A 16399-nucleotide genomic window follows, 5' to 3' on the forward strand; every position below is an offset into this window, starting at 1 on the left:
CCTTCAAATGTTGAATCATGCTTATTGTATTACCTTTCAAAAAAATGAATGGCATACTCTTCCCCGCTCCAAAATTATAAATGCATACATTCCAACAATTCTAATTTTAGTAATTTATTCTACTGTTATACCCATATATATGTGAAATGATAAAAACAAGGTGTATTAGTTACAGCATTGTTTGTAAACGCAAAAGATTAGCAACCAAACTTTACCCCATAGAAGACTAGTGAAACTGATTAGGCATTTCCATACAAAAGAATATTACACAGCCATAAAGAATAAAGAGCTAATTTATATACCAATAGAACACTTTTCTAGGATATACTGTTAAAGTACAAGAGGGTAGTGTAAAGCATTTGCTTATATACAAATAAAAAAAGCTCTGTGAGACCGACTAATTGATAAAATTGATTGACAATGGAAAAAGAAACTAGAAACTGGATGACAGGTAGATTTATCTTTTTGCACCTTTTGGATTTTGAATCATGTGAATGTGTTATCTTCTCAAAACAAACAAAATCAAATAAAGCAAACCAGAAACACGTGGTAGCCTAACCAAGCATTCCGAGTTAGAAGTAGTGATACTGATTACAAAAGAGATGAAAAAAATTTCAAGAGAAAAGTGGTCCCAAGAAACACGATGTCAACTGGAATAAGCTGGTAAAAAATTTCCTATGGCAAAGATGGTAATGAGAGTCAATACCCAGCTGTTGTTTAATGTGCTATCAGGTAACTCCTTTCATTTTTTCCAAACCTCTAATGCTCACAGTGATGAGACCCTGAATATCTGGGCATAGAAGGGAAATCAAGATGTAGAATGGGAGGAAGGTTTAAAGGGGTCAGAGCAAACACCTCCTGTACATACTGTGCTCAGTCAGATGTGTCTTCTTGGTTTTGTCAATTTGTTTCTATTGCCTGAGATGCCTCCTCCGACGCCAGGATCATATCCTACACATTCCTCAGAAACCAAGTGAAATCTTATCTTACCTGTGAAGTCAGTTCCTGCCTACTCCAGCTCACACTGAACTCTGTCTTCTCTGAAAAACTATAACTCTACTCGTTTTGGTCTATAATCTCATATTCTTACATAAATGTTTCAGCCTTCAAGGCCATGAATCTTGTTTTACAATCCTGTTGTCCTCAGCACTAAGTACATTGGTAAGGAGTTTACGGAACCCCCTAAATGCCTGCTAAATTGAATCTTTCCTCTGATGGCAAATGCTTCTCCACTTCTCAGTTTACTGAAACATAAGTTCCTGAGGGCAAGAGTTCTTTTGTTTGTTGCTGTACCTGCAGTGCCCAGAACTGGGCCTGGCAGATAGCAGGCACTCAATGAAAATTTGAATGAATGAATAAATGAACAAATGAAAGGTGCTACTTACAGGGGTAAAATCAATAGGGAAATAACAGGATGTCACTTCGAACAACTCCTCCACAAAGGGTCCTAAGGCAACAGAGAAAGAATGCGGTTGACTTATAAGCTTCATTCATCTGACAAGCCTCAACCAGCTAGTTCAAGGCTACAAGGACATACCTAGGCTATAGTCCCTGGAGATGAGGTCATGGACGATGCGGAAGGCCACCAGAAGATTACGGGGATCTTTTTCTCCATCCATCACCTGGATGAAGCCAAAGGTGAAGTCAGCTCCTAGGCCCTTGAGCTCTGGGGAGGAGAGAACAAGGTCACTACTGACCCATGGGACAGAAAGCAAGGTTTTCTTCTGGCCCATGTTCTCCCTCTACTATCACCACTGCCTCCCCTTTCCTGCCTCCCACAGAGGACCCTTTCTGTTTTCCTGGTCCAAGAGAGTAGTACTCAGTGAAGAAGAGTTGTGCAACAATATATAATTGTTAGAGGTAAGAATTTAAAACATCAGCCCAAATTCTACCCTTCCTTTACTTTACTGGGGAGTAAGTGGACCTCTAGTTTTCCTTTCTTATTCTCTCTCAGTGTGATCAGCTCTTCTATATAACCCCAAGGCTAAAATGACTCCTGGTATTGGCAGGGGGGAAAATGATGTACTTGCTTTTCAGATTTCTCAGGGAGCCCTGCCTCTTACCTTCTTCCCGGGTTCGCATGAAGTTGGTGATGATACTGTAGACCACGTGTCGGTCCACCTGCAGCAGGGACTTGGGGGTGGGAGACAAGAAGTAAAGAAAGCGCTAAAAGAATAAAAGCTGACAAAACTACTTCCTGCTTTACAATCTCTAAGTGGACAGTGCTCTTTATACCTGTATAAGATGAACCTAAGAGGAAATACAGAGAAAGGATATGGCTCTTAGCCCAGCACTATGGCAGTGAGGCCAATAACCAAAATTTGTCTGCTGCATGCCTTACTTTCTTTAGGTATAAGAGGACACAGGTCAGACATGATGGCATGCCTCCCTTTCCTTTTACAGTAGCAAGGACTAGCATGTAAGCATGGTCAAAGACCTGAAAGAGTTCAGAACTTTGCTGGTAATATTACTTTGCCATCTAATTCTAGTTCTGTCAAGGGCTAGGAGACAGAGGAGAATACCATAGTGACTATTACCACTCACCTGTACGTGGACCTCCTGGAAGATGGCTTTAAGCACAGAGACAGCCAGCCCTGGGGGCAGTGCCACACAAAGGCTCTGGGGGAGAAGAGGAGATAGGTGACACTAAGGGCATCCTAGCACAGCCTTCAAGATGAACCTCTAAAAGAGGCCTAATTAGCTTCAGGGGGAATCACAACATTCTGGTTCAGCCTAAGTGCTAACAGTGAGAAAGGTGGTCTCTTTTCTCAAGCTGATCAGTTCTCCGCAACTCCTTCCAATTTAGTTCTGAATTCTAGTCCCCAAAGGACATTTTTACTTTTTAGACTAAAAACAGAAGGGGAGCTGGCTGACACTAGCTTAGTCCCACATTTGGGCATCTACCCTTCAGCACTTGAAGTCTCACCCCCAAAGGGAAAAGAGAGAGAATTCACTAGAAAAGGGCTCCTGTGAAAACAGTATGTAATGAAAACAAAAGGAGAACTCACAAGTGCCCTCAAACCCTGCAGGACAGATGGAATCACAAGATGATGGTCCTTCAGCCGGTTCTCATAGAACAGGATCAGGTGTACCACTGCGCAAACCAGAAATTCAGCCATTAGTTCAGACAGGCTGGAGGAGGGCCTAGCAGGAGGGCTTCCCAGAAATTTTCAGGGCTGTTCCTGCTTGGACTTCACTATAAATTTTTCTCCTTCACCACGAAATATATCCCATGCCCTCCCATTTGAGGGTGCCTTGATCAGTCAGGAAAATAGGTGAACATCTTTTATTATCCATTCTCACATAGGTCCACAGTGAGCTGCCTTTCTATAAAACTATGTCTGGCAAAGGGCCAGGTAGTAAATATTTCAGGCTTGTAGGACATAGCATTTGTCACAACTACTTAACTCTGCTCAACTCCACCAGTCCCTTTAACATAAAAGCAGCATAAACAATAGGTAAATAAATGGGCATGGCTATATGCTAATAAAACTTCTTTTATAAAAATAGGCTGTAGTTTGCCTACCCCTGCTATAGAAGATAAATAAGTTGTTGGCTTTTTTCCTTAGGACTTCAGAACACTTTGATATTTCATTACTTTTCCACTCCATCTATGAAACAGTACTTTATCCATTTTACAGAAAGGGGAAGGATACAATGAATAAAACTGTCTAAGGCTACATTTAAAACTCAAGTGTCTTCTGCCTCAATTCTTATCATCTCTGTCACATATCCAGTGAAGAATGAAGACTCTGAATTAGCAGTTCAGAGATACCTCATGCCCTCCCTTCCCCCTCTCTCCCTCTGAATTTGGCATGAATAGACAAAGAAGGCCTTGGCTCAGCAATCCACGAAGATGCTCCTACTAGTGATGCCAGTACCTTCCTTCTCCAGGAGCAAGGAGTGACACTGAAGTAGCACCTGTGACAAAAGCTGGATCCCTCGTGCCCGAGTTCGGGGTTCTGGATTCTCTAAAGAGGACCTGGGAGAAAGTAAGATAGAGAGCTTGACATTACCTGATTCAAACTTTTAAAGGAATAAATATTTTGAAATTAGTTACACTGACCCCCCTGGGCATGGAGGCCAGCCCAGGAAGGTGCCCTGGAGGTGCTTAGCATTAAAGATGACAGCAAGGTCAAAGCCTACAGGCCAATCCGCAGACTGATCTGGCATCATCAGAGGCACATGTGTGATACCACAGCCAACAGAAGTGGCAGTGTCCAGACACTGATTAAACATTGGCTTACTTTTTCTCTTTAGGGGTACAACTGTGACATTCCTCTGAAAAAAAAGCTTAGCGGGTACCCACAGGGCTCATGGGATGATTGGTAGCTGTAGTTTCTACCAAAACAGGAGGAGAATAAATATATTACTGCTAAAGAAAAAATGCTAAGAGTACCCACCAAGGTCTTAGGGGGAGAAACAACTTTATAACTGGAAGTTTACAAAGTAATGGCTAGAATAAAGGTTTTAACTATTTAGGATTACTGATATGGGGGGACTAGACTGAAGCAACAAGGAGGTGATTTATCTTCAAAACAGCTCTATAGAGATTACATCTAAACATACTGGAAGGAATCTAAGCCAGTAAACATAGGAAGTAGATTTCTGAAGGAGAGCTGGCCAGGATATCTGAGTGAAATCTCAAGGATCAGGGTATCTATAACTAGGGGTAAAGGGGCAAAAATAAGATCACCCTTGACAGGATCCCCATGATAGGAACTTATAGAAGGTTCCTACTCAGAAGATGAAAACTGTGTATTTAAAAATGGACCAAGGCACACAAATGGCCACAGCAGCAGTATTCAGAATAGCTAAAATGTGAAACAAGCCAAATAGCCATCAATTGATAAATGGTTAAACGGTATATCCATAAAATGGAATATTATTCAGCAAGAAATAAAATACTGATACATGCTACAAAAGAGATGAACTCTGAAAGCGTTACGCTATGTGAAAGAAACCAGACACAAAAGGCCACATACGGTATAATTCCCTTTACATGAAATGTCCAGAATAGGCAAATCCACAGAAAGTAGATTAGCGCTTGCCAGGGGCTGGGAAGAAGAGGGAATGAGGAGTGACTGCTAATGGGCATGGAGTTTCTTTTTAGAGGTAATGGAGATGTTCTAAAATTGATTGTGGTAAGAGTCGTACAAATCTGTGAACATTAACTTTAAAATAGTGAACTTTATGATGTGTGAATTATATCTCAATAAGGGTGATATTTTAAAAAAATGAACCAAGGTCAGAATAACATGAGTAGAAAGGCTAAATGGTCACTTATATGAAAGAAATGCATAATAGTGACCTACTCCCCCCACCCCAACACAATTTTCTACTTTTCTCTGTTTCAGAAGACATGTTGGCCATGACTGTTAACCTTTGCTAAGACCTGCAAATTTAAATGATCTACCAATATGAAATATGAGGAAAACAGGCATTAGGCTAAAAGTATATACTTCCTTTGATGCTTGGAAGATCTGGTTGTAACAAGGATCTTCCAATTGTTTCCTCAAGTCTTTATATTTCTATAGTGGAGATCTAGTGCAAGGTCAGCTTCCTGGCAACTCCCCAAACAGGGTCTACTGGGCAGGTTTGAGTCAGATCCAGGCTGACTAAAATCCCTTGGGGGCAGGTGAGTCTAAAGAAGCACAGGAGAAACCCTAGCTCTAATTAAATAATAGTTGATGGCCTTCAACCACCCACCTCACCCCAAACCTGTGGGCTGGTCCAGGAGTTGACATGGTCCATAGGCTGTGTGCTCCCAATACCTTTTTGGGAGCCTTAATCAGGTGGCAAGAAATTTTTTTCAGGAGAAACATAGGCTTAGCCTGAGGCACTGATAGGGGAGTGGAGAGGGACATGTTGGGCTACAGTAGGAGAAATTCAGGACCAATTAGCTCTAAGAAAGCAGCAGTGTACAAAATAACTGCCTGGGAGTGCACAGGCCCAGCTGGAGAAGGGCATTCTAGAGCAGAGGCTCTTACCCAAGGGCTTCCACCACTTGTAACACTGTATAGCTTCCAGATTTCACATCTAAAGGAAACAAAAGAAAAAAAATGAAAAAACAAAACCAAACTCCCATCTCAGGGTTCAATGGCTCTAATTAGCAATGTTTTCTGCCTACCCTAGGATCTGTACCATCCGCCCCCACTATGCTTGCCATGAGCCCCTCTGAAATGGTAATTATTATTTTAACACTTCGAATAGGCAGCTTCAAGAATAAAAACTGAAAAGGAAGTAAATATGTCATTTACAGATTATACATTTACATGATTGTGTATCTAGAAAATCCAAAAGAAAAACTGAAAAATTATTACAAGTATTTGTTAGAGTGGCTAGGTAGAAAATTAACATTATAAAATTAAGAACCTTCCCATATATACACACAATAGCCTATAAAATGACATTAAGGAAAAAAGATCCTATTTACAAGGGCCTCTCCCCCATAAAAAAAAAGTAGAGAAAATATCTTGATATAAACTTAAAAAATACAAAGATCTGAATGGTGAAAACTTTAAAGCACTAATGAAGATTACAAAAGAAAACTGAAACAAATAAAAAGGCATGCCAAGATGACAAGATGACAAATCTCCCAAATTAATCTATAATTTTAAAATAATCTCTATAATTTTAAGATAACAAGTAGAATTTGGGGTGGAACTAGATGAGTTTATTCTAATGTTAATGTGCAAAAACAATACATTATTAAACAGGCAAATATGAAAGAGTAATGGGGTAAGGAGGGAAGGCAGACCTTCCAGAGATTAAAAGATTGTTATAAAGTCATAATAATAAAAATAGTTTATACTTTTGAACATACTTGAAATTTTCCACAAGTAAAAAACAAAAACCAGTGTAGTATAAATTTATAGTCAGACAAATAAATAAATGGAAGTCCAGAAAGAGACACACATACATGAGAATAAATAATTTTTAAAATCATATTTCAATTAATGGGGAAAACAACTATTCAATAGTTTTGAGATGACTGAATAGATATTTGGAAAAAAATTAACATTGGCTCTGAATCTTTCACCGAAGTAAATTTCAAATGGATTAAAGAAAAAAATGTAAGAGAAAAAACTTACGTATAACAAAATTCAGATGCCATAAAAGAAAGGTTGGTTAAAAATCAACCACATTTTAAAAAATTGGATTTTCCGCAAGGCCAAAAAAAAAAAAAAAAAAAAAAATTACAAGGCAAACCAGGAAAAAAATCTTTGCAATTCTTATAACAGCCTTATTTTACCAATATAAAAAGAGCTCCTACAAAACAATAAAAAAAGACCAATAACCTATTTAAAAATGAACAAAAAAAAAATGAATAGGCATTTCACAGAAGATGCTCAATCCCACTTACCACAAATGTAAATTATACTACACAACCACTTTTTAAAAATTTACCAGATTGGCAAAGATAAAAAAAACTTTGTAACACTTGTTTGGTGATGGTATGCAGAAAAAGACACTCCTACACATTGTAGGTGGGGTACAACTTCTTTATGGAGGGTAATTTCACAATTACAAGTGTACATAATCTTTAACACAGGTAATCTCAAAATTTATCCTATATTCCTATAAAAGTGCAATGGAATTCTCTGTAACTACTTAGAAGAAAAAAGTGAAAAGAGACTGAAGAAGCTATATACTGATAATGAGACAAGATCTAAAAGCATAACAGTGTATGTAAATAGTATAGGTATGTAAATAATACTGTTTTTAAAGGGAGGTTGTTTCTATTTGTATTTATATTTTTGGAGGATAAAAGGAACTAGTAATATTGTTTGTCTCCAGGAAGAAACACTGGATAGCTAGGGGGTTGAGAGGTAGGCTTTCTTTTTTAAATGTTTTATTTCAGAATAATTTTAGATTTAAAGAAAAGTTGTCAAGATACTGCATTAGGTTCCTGTATACTCTTCGCCTAGTTCCCTGAATGTTAACAATATGATACATTGGTCAAAACTAAGAGAGATTAGCATTTGTACATTACTATTAATTAAACTCTAGATTTTACCTGTTTTTCCATTAATGTCATTTTTCTGTTCTAGGACCCGATCAAGGCTATCACATTACAATTAGCTATCATGAATCCTTATGGTAGCCTCTTGTCTGTGAAAGTCTGTAAGTCTTCCTTTTTTTTTTTTTTAATGACTTTGATATTTTAAAGAAGTACTTTACAGATATCCCTCATTTGGGTTTGTTTCATGTTTTCTTCATGTTTAGACTGGGGTTATGGATTTGGAGAATAGCACAGGGGTTAAGTGCTCTTTTCATCATTTCATATCAGGGATACAAGATATCAACATGATTATCACTGATTTTAACTCTGATCACTTGGTTAACGTCGTGTCAGCCACGTCTCTGCACCACAGTTACTATTTTTCCCTTTCTCACGCTCTTCTCTTCGAGAGTCACCAAGTCCACCCCACACTCAAGGTGGAGGGGGAGAGGAAGATTAAACTCCATTTTCCTAGGAGTATCTATATTCCCATATTATTTTGGAAGTACTCTGTAAGCAAGATTCATTTCTCTTTCCCTTTATTTATTCAGTCCTTTATTTTATATCAGTATAGACTCATAATCCAATACTATGTTATTTTGTTGCTTGAACTGCTCTATCTTTAGCCAGTGGGAGCTTTTTTAGGTTGGCTCCTGTGCCCCTTTGACATGCCCTATCCTTTTATTCTTCTAAGCACTCTCTTACTTTTTGGCATTATGAATACAGCAGGTCCTCTAATAAAGTCATTTTGTTCAGTGTTCTTTCCTTATGTTGATAAAATGTCATAGGGACTTAATCTTGTTTATATCAATTAGCCTATGTAAAATTGTTTTTTCATGAGCTGTTTCACTAAAAGTAACAGAATCTATCAATGACATTGAGGACTTACTGTATTACAGGTTCATCTTGTAATTTCTTTGTTCCATACCTACAATCAGCCTTTTCTCCAAGAAGCCCTGATTCATTTCACTGGGGAACGGTATTAGAAACCAGTATCTGTGCTTGTTGCTATTAGGGTGTCACTGTTCTAGGTCCTCCTTAGCAGAGAGAACAAGGAAATATATGTATATTTTGTAACTCACCTATACACATATATCGATCATTATTTCTGTATTTATCCATATATATTAAACTAAATATAAGATCATATTAAAGTACTACAGAGTTCATTTCTTTGATAGTGAGAAACATGGTTCCCATTATCTACCATTATCTACCCTACTAAAGCTACAAATCATGTCCAGAATTGTCAGCCTCTGTGAGAAACAAATTTATAAGCAGAGTGCAGTGTTTATGTACAATTTTGTCTCAAGCCTTATAGTTTCCAGACAAAATGTGTTTTCCAAAGTCACTTAGATCAGCTCTTTTTCCCCCTACCCCCCATTAGAGAGAAAAATTAATGCATTAGTAATACAGTAGATTAACCTGTCACAGTCTGCTTTCCTTCTTGGGATGGAAGAGACTTCTCACTATGTATCTTTTTATACCTTTTGAATGTTGTACCATGTAAACATATTATTTTTTAAAATGCAATTTGAGCACCACAACAGAAACTCACATAGTTATAACAGAAGCATCTTAGGATATATTTTCAAGGAAAAAACAAAGAGTAAAAGGTCAGCAATCTTCCTAAGGGTTTGGTCAACATAAAGGAGTTCTAGCTCAAATCAGGGCATTACTTCCAGCAGCCTGTCTGGCTTTCCGACCTGCCTGAGTTTAAAGGCAGCCCTAATAAGTAGCTCTCGCCAACACTGGACTTCAGCTATAGTGGAAAAAAAAAGGCACAAGAAAACTCAACTTCCAGTTCTCCCCTTAAATCTGTGGTCTCAGAGCAACAGCTGTGAGCTGAGGTGGGCAAAGGCCCACTCTGATACTAGAGTAAGAAGTCCAATCAGACCGAGGAAAGTAGTGCTCTGTTTGGGATTCATAGCTTGTGACTGGCACCAATTTAGACATCAGGCACTCTTAGCTCTACTTGTGCCAGGATGTGGAAGGCCCAGTTGCTGCCCCTACTTCTGAGAAAGAGCCAAGGGGAAAATGTACAGGCTATTGGGTTGGGGAGGGAAGCAGCCAGACTAACAGGTCAAGCCAAGGAACTGGTATCTGGGTTCCATACCCCATTTCTTAGTGGTAACACTTAAGTGAAGAAAGATACTCATTTCTGGATTGCAAACCCTAAGAGTATGGCACTATTTGGGAGGGTGGAAAACAGTACTGTTTTGGGGAACCTCCTGGCTAGAGACCAGGAAACTCTGCTGAAAAACTCTTCCGGGGGTGGCTCCATAGTGTAGTCGTTAGCACGTCTGCTTTACGCGCAGAAGGTCCTGGGTTTGTGTCCCAGGTGGAGCCACGGACCATACCCCAGATGTGCCAGGTCCCGCGAGCGTGTGAGAGGCGACACCCCACCTTCGGAGATCCAGTTCTTAAGGGGAGATGGCAACATCCGGAGGTCAGGGGTGGAAGTGTGTGTGGGGGGAAGGGAATTAAAGAGGGGGAGGAAAAAAGAAAAAAGAAAACCCATCTAACAATTAGTATCAGTGGTGACCACAGAAGGAGCTGGCAATTGTACATAGGAAGCTATAAGGAGACTGATAAGTGTTACCAGCAAAGAACGTCATTGAAACTTATGTTAGTAAGATCACTAAAGCCTCCTGTGGACGCTGGACTAGGGTACCTCTTCGGAAACACCTCACATGCTGTAGGACAAAGACCTGCCTAATAGGATCCACTTGGCTGCCTCTTTTTTAAATTTTCTAAAAAATTTAGGTATAATTTACACTGTGAAATGCACAGATATTTGATAATTTGACAAGTTTTAATAAGTGTACCTTGAGGAACCAACACCCCAATCAAGACGTAGAATATTTCCATTACCTGAGAAAGTTCCCTCATACCCCCTACCAGTCAATTCCCATGCATATAGGTTGCCTCAAATCTTATAAATGAAAAAGATTTCTTCAGCATTCAGTATATATCATTATGAAACTGGCTGCTTTGTCATTACAAAGAAGCATCCATGTGCTTGTGATTCCTTGAATCCCAGTATATGGGTGAATTCTCCCAGCAAAGCCCTTCAATTTTCATACCTTTCATAAGGATCCTATCTTGAATTAATGCAGCACAAACACAAAAAGTGAAGCGCAAAAGTAATAGAAAATTGGGAAAAAAAGATATTTTTTATATTAGCTTTATGGCTATCACACAATAGTAAATAAGAGAAAGGAAAATGGTAAGGTGGCAAAAAACAGGAATGGTATTTTGAGGATGTTTTCAGCAAAGATGGCTAAATTTAACATCTCATTCTAGTTCTGTTGAGTCGCCCTCAGATATGTCTTTCAAAATGACTCTTCCTTTTCATCCCTATGACCAGACTATACAGCGACAGATTTCAAAGTAGCCCTCCACATTTTGGTGTGATGAAAGTGTTCTGGAATTTTTAGAAAGTGGTGATGGTTGCAGAACTTGAGAATAAACTAAAAGCCAATTCATTATACACTTAAAATGATTAAGGTGGTGAATTTTACTTCAATTTAAAAAAAAAGCCTTTCAATCAATCCTTGCTCTATCCAGAACTACCGCCCTACAACGCACAATTACTTTCCTGCCAACCAAGCTCCAACTGCTGCTTAAGACTTGACTTCTTGGGGCTTGAAGTCCTTCACAGTTCGTCTCCAAGTGCTCTCTAGCCTCACCTTTCATCATGACTCCTATCATTCAGTCACATGAAATCACAACATGCCAAGTTCTTCCATATCCTTAATCCTATACACATTCCCTTGGTTTGGAATGCTTCTTTGCCCTTGTCAATCTGAGGAAATTCAACTTTTCAAGACCCACCTCAAATGTCAATTCTTTTGTGAAACACCGATTCTCAAAACAGAATTAATCTCTCTTCTGTTTGCTCCACAATTCTTTAAAAAAAATTCGTCATGTATTTGTTTTCATTTATTTACTCAATATTTATTGAATACCTATTATAAAGCTAGAGATAGAAATATAAGCAGGGAACTTTTAAGGTGCCCAGTCTGTTGGAGCAGAAAGACATCTAAAACAATCGCAGTGTAACAAGTTCAGTGTTACCATAGTGATATAAACAGAGACTGGGTTAACATAAGAAAAAAGTAAAATTCCTGGGTTTACAGACCATCCCTCACTAACTATGAGTCATTCTCTTAACACTATAAATGCCCCCAAACAAAGAAAAGTACCTGAATATCTGGAGGCACTATTATGTACTTGGACTCCTGAGATGAAAGAAGCTAATAAAGAGTTAATTTTCCTAAGGGCAGTCTCACTGGCATTAAGAAAAAGTAAGTGAAAGTTCCTTTCCCCATATAGGTGGGTCTAAGTTTTTCTAATGTGTCCAAGATTTGCTCCCTAAAAATGGACATACTAGCACCTCCTAAATACCCACACTTTCTTCAGCAGGGAACCAGTTTGTGTGGGGCACTGAGGAGTCATCAAAGGAGTATTTATATGAGACCGACATAGAATGCACAATCAGACCTCTGTCTGATGGAGTTGCAGTCTCTTGAGAATTTGGAATAGCAGCCAAGGTGGGAAGGGGTAGGATGTGAAGGAGCAGGAGAAAGAAAACCCCCAATCAGGACTCCGTTCCAATCAAGCTCTTCAAATGTCCTTTCTGCTGAGGATGCTATGCATGTTTCTCAGAACTATATTTCACTGTCCTTTAATAATCTTCTGGATTCAGGAATGGCAGTCTTCTCAGGAAATCACAAATGTGGGACAATATAACATAATAAAGATTGAAATGAAGGAAAATCCAAAAACTGAGAAGAAGAAAATTTATATCCATCACCTTTAATTTCAACATGTCCAAAAATCACACTGTTCAAAAATTAGTTAGCTCCCTTCCCAACCTCCATTTTTGGAAAAAAGTACTTCTCTTTTGTTCATCCTCAGGCTCAAAAACCTGGGGTCATCTTATAGTCCTTCCTCTCCTTCAAGCCCTATAACTAGTTAAGCTTCAAATTCCACAGATTTTTAACTTCTCTCATTCCCATTCGTTTATGTAGTTTTTCACTGCACACCTACTTATGCTAGTCTCCAGGAGGTTCTGGTGGCAGGAATAGGAGGGCAGGATATAAAGATGTATACAGAAATAGCTACTAAACAAGTCTAATAAGTATATGAGTGGTTGAGAAATAAGTACCACAAAGATTCTGAAGTGTGAGATGATGTCTGGCTGGAGTAATCAGGAAACACTTGGGGGGGCAGGCAGTGAGCACTCAAACTGGGCCTCGAATCCTAGATCTAACTTTGATTAGACGAAGTTTGTGAAGGGAAGTGGGAAGGTTCTCTGCCTAGAATCCAAGGTTATGCATAATCCAACCTCACCAAACCTTTTCAACCTTATGTTACTACCTATCTCTCTGCTGCTTATCAGTGGGTAGCAAATCAAGGTGGGTGCCTGGAACTCAAGGTCCAGAAGGGGCCAGGTAGTAGCAGCCTTTGAATGCCTGGCTGAGAAGCCTTTAACTCCTAGGCTGCCAGGTAATTTATCTCCCATCATTACACTTTTACATCTGACACTTTCATCAGGAAACCAGGTACAAAAAAAGTCGGGGGTAGCTGCCTTTGTGATCACAGGATATTCTTTCTGCATTCACAATTTGTAGGAGAGGCCACCACTGTTAAGTGGCTGAATAGACAGACACTGCTCCCTTCATCAGTAACAAAGCCTAACTTAGGATGGAGAATTAGAAAGCATATCTTATTCTAGGAATGCTTCAAAAGCCTGTCAGCCTTCAACAACCCTGACTAGGACTGTGATCTAAGATTGAGAATACCAATTTAATCCTCTTCAAATTTGCTTTCATTATCACTCCTTTGCTGAAGGATCTACAATGACTCCTATTACCTATCATAGGTTATTCAAATATCTCTGCCTAGAATCCAAAGTTATGCATAATCCAACCTCACCAAACCTTTCCAATCTTATGTCACTACCTACCCCTCCGCTGCTTATTTGTTACTACCAACCTCCTTTCCTAGTCAAGAGGGTTGGTTAAATTACAACAGGGCTGGTGTTACTGTCTCAGCTGAGCTGAGTTAAATTTATAGGAGACAATAGGCCATTTTTTTTTCAGGCATAAAAACATAAAAGTTACAAAGATATTTATAAGAACTAATCAGTCCTTATCTTGTATTCTCAAGTGTTCTGTATCTGAAAATTCCAAAATGACTGTATTCATAATATATAAATGTGAAAGAATAGTTACAAATAACACTGATGTAGCAATGTTCTTTATCTTGGTAGGGGGTAGGTGTATGTATTTTTCAAAATCAGTGAATGTACACTTCGAATTTGTACGCTTCACTGGATATAAACTTTACAGTAAAATAAACTGTAAACAAACTAGTTAATAATATGCCTACCAAAGTATACGTGGGCAGTTGTATTAATATCTGCAATTTAAATGGATGGATATGTGATAAAACAAGTTACATATTAAAATGTTAACGTATTATCTAGGTATGGGTGCATGTTTCTTATGAAATTCTTTAGACTCTGCTGTATGTTTTAAGTTTTTCATAATGGAACACCAGGAAAAATGACATTAATAACACTATTAACTGTAAGCGCCGATAACACACTATACTTCATAAAGCTGTAAGCAGTTAAGCTTAGTGGAATGGCAGCATCAGACTTTTGCTTCTGATGCTTTCTCCATGCCACATTGCACATAACTTTTATTGCCTTTCATGGTGTTGTGTACTATCTGTTTGCATGGTTTTCTCTCCCACCACATTAGAAGTGGTGAAGACGTATCTAGCCTAATTTGTATTCATACTCCTATTGTTTTGCATCTATGTGGAGAATAATATGTGTTCAACAACGGTGGAATATTGAATAAAAGTGGAATTGCTAAGGACCAAAGTATTATACTTCTTGCGGATTCACTTTATTCATTTGTCATATATTCTAAAAGTTAATATGTTCAATTTTCAAAAGAAATGTGTTCTTTGCTTTTCCCCAGCACACAAAATTTCCAAAAATAAACTCATCTGTATTCACAAGATTATTTTGTATTCTATTACATAAGACCTAAAGGCCTCTGAACATTCACTAACTTTTAAGATTTTTCTTTCTAAAAGAGTGAAGTCTCAGAATTCCAAGGAGATCTGGAATTTGTTTTATTCAAATCTTAGATAAGCTGTCAGAACTTAGAGATCCCTGAACTGGTCAAAGGCAGGAAACTGGAGATTTGGGGAAAAGATAAAAACAAATACCATATAAAAATGTCATGAAGCACATTAATCAAGCACTTTACCAGGAAACGGAGGGAAAGTCTTAACGGAGGATACGCAGAACATCCCAAACTGCCCCCCCAGACAGGCAACTCTCCTCCTCTCTTCAATTACAGCCAGTTACGGATCAGGCCGCCCGGCCACTCCCAACATGCCACGCGACTGGGGCTGATGCCTCTGAATATGCTTCTTCTAAGTCAGCCTCCCAGAATCAACGTGCTTTCGTGGCGTGAGCACCAGATTCTGAACTGGAGGATCTGGGTCTAAGTCCCACCTCCCCCACCTGTCCGACCTGCGAGTCTCGTGCCCTTGTTAGGCCTATTTCCTCATCTGTGACATGGTAATGACTCTCCTAACCTGGGCCGGTGCACAGGGTGGCTACATACGAAGAAAAAGGGCGTAAAGGCGCTTTAAAGAAGATGCAAGCGACTCTCTTAGGAAGCTGAAGCACGCGGTGCTCACAACCTGCCCCAAAACAATCTCTCAAAGTCATCGCTGTCCCTCAATCTCTTCCCGCCCGGCGCCTGTGCTGAGGCCGCTCCCTCCAGTCGGCCCCCACGCGGAAGCCGCGCGGAGCCGTCTGCCGTACCTGCAGCTACTTGGTCAGCGGGACCCTCCTGCTGACCCATGACGAAGTCGTGCACGAGGCCCCACAGAGCGCCGGTGGGCGCCACCGCTTCCAGAGCGGCGGCGGAGGCCATGACGCGAACTAGAGACCGTGGGAGGGGAAGTGGGCGGTAGCACAGGACTGGCCTCTCGGCGCACGCGCCTCCTGAGCCAATCGCCTGGAGAAGGCAGAGGGGACTGGGCGCTCCTTGGATCACGTGCCTGCCGGCTCCAGGCCAGGCAGTTCCAGGGAGGATCCGGGATGGTCCCTCCCCGAGGGGCGGGGACTGGAGTCGGGGTGGCCGTGCGGGGTGGGGAGGTGGCTGCTAGGCACACAGCCGGTGGCCATTGAGGGCGAATAATTCAAGGCCTTGCTACCCGGGAGACGGGAGGCAGGGCGGGCACCTGGCTGGGTGGGGCCGAGGGGCGGTACGCGCCCTGGGGGAAGCCAATGAGAAAATCGGACCGGCTCGAGGGGGCGGTGCCGTCGGTCACATGCGCACCTGGGGCTGGCGG

At 40.1% G+C, this 16399-nt stretch overlaps 1 protein-coding gene across 4 annotated transcripts in view; it reads right to left on the bottom strand.

The window, feature by feature from the left end:
• MMS19 (MMS19 homolog, cytosolic iron-sulfur assembly component) overlaps nt 1-16036 on the bottom strand; it is a 29016-nt gene extending 12980 nt beyond the window's left edge. For 2 of the 4 annotated variants that reach the window (XM_016164213.2, XM_016164214.2), the window contains exons 1-8: nt 15867-16013; nt 5991-6039; nt 3882-3982; nt 3009-3094; nt 2545-2619; nt 2064-2133; nt 1538-1666; nt 1386-1447 (exon numbers count right to left, since the gene is read on the bottom strand). In XM_016164213.2, coding sequence (XP_016019699.2) covers nt 1386-1447; nt 1538-1666; nt 2064-2133; nt 2545-2619; nt 3009-3094; nt 3882-3982; nt 5991-6039; nt 15867-15978 — 684 coding nt within the window. In that variant the 5' untranslated portion in view covers nt 15979-16013. Of the gene's footprint in view, nt 1-1385; nt 1448-1537; nt 1667-2063; nt 2134-2544; nt 2620-3008; nt 3095-3881; nt 3983-5990; nt 6040-15866 lie in introns of those variants that run through there. The other 2 variants (XM_016164212.2, XM_036223859.1) reach the window with 2 other exon arrangements.
• Nucleotides 16037-16399: the final 363 nt, after the last annotated feature.

This window comes from Rousettus aegyptiacus, unplaced genomic scaffold, assembly GCF_014176215.1.
Source record: "Rousettus aegyptiacus isolate mRouAeg1 unplaced genomic scaffold, mRouAeg1.p scaffold_m13_p_6, whole genome shotgun sequence".
Lineage (NCBI taxonomy): Eukaryota > Metazoa > Chordata > Mammalia > Chiroptera > Pteropodidae > Rousettus > Rousettus aegyptiacus.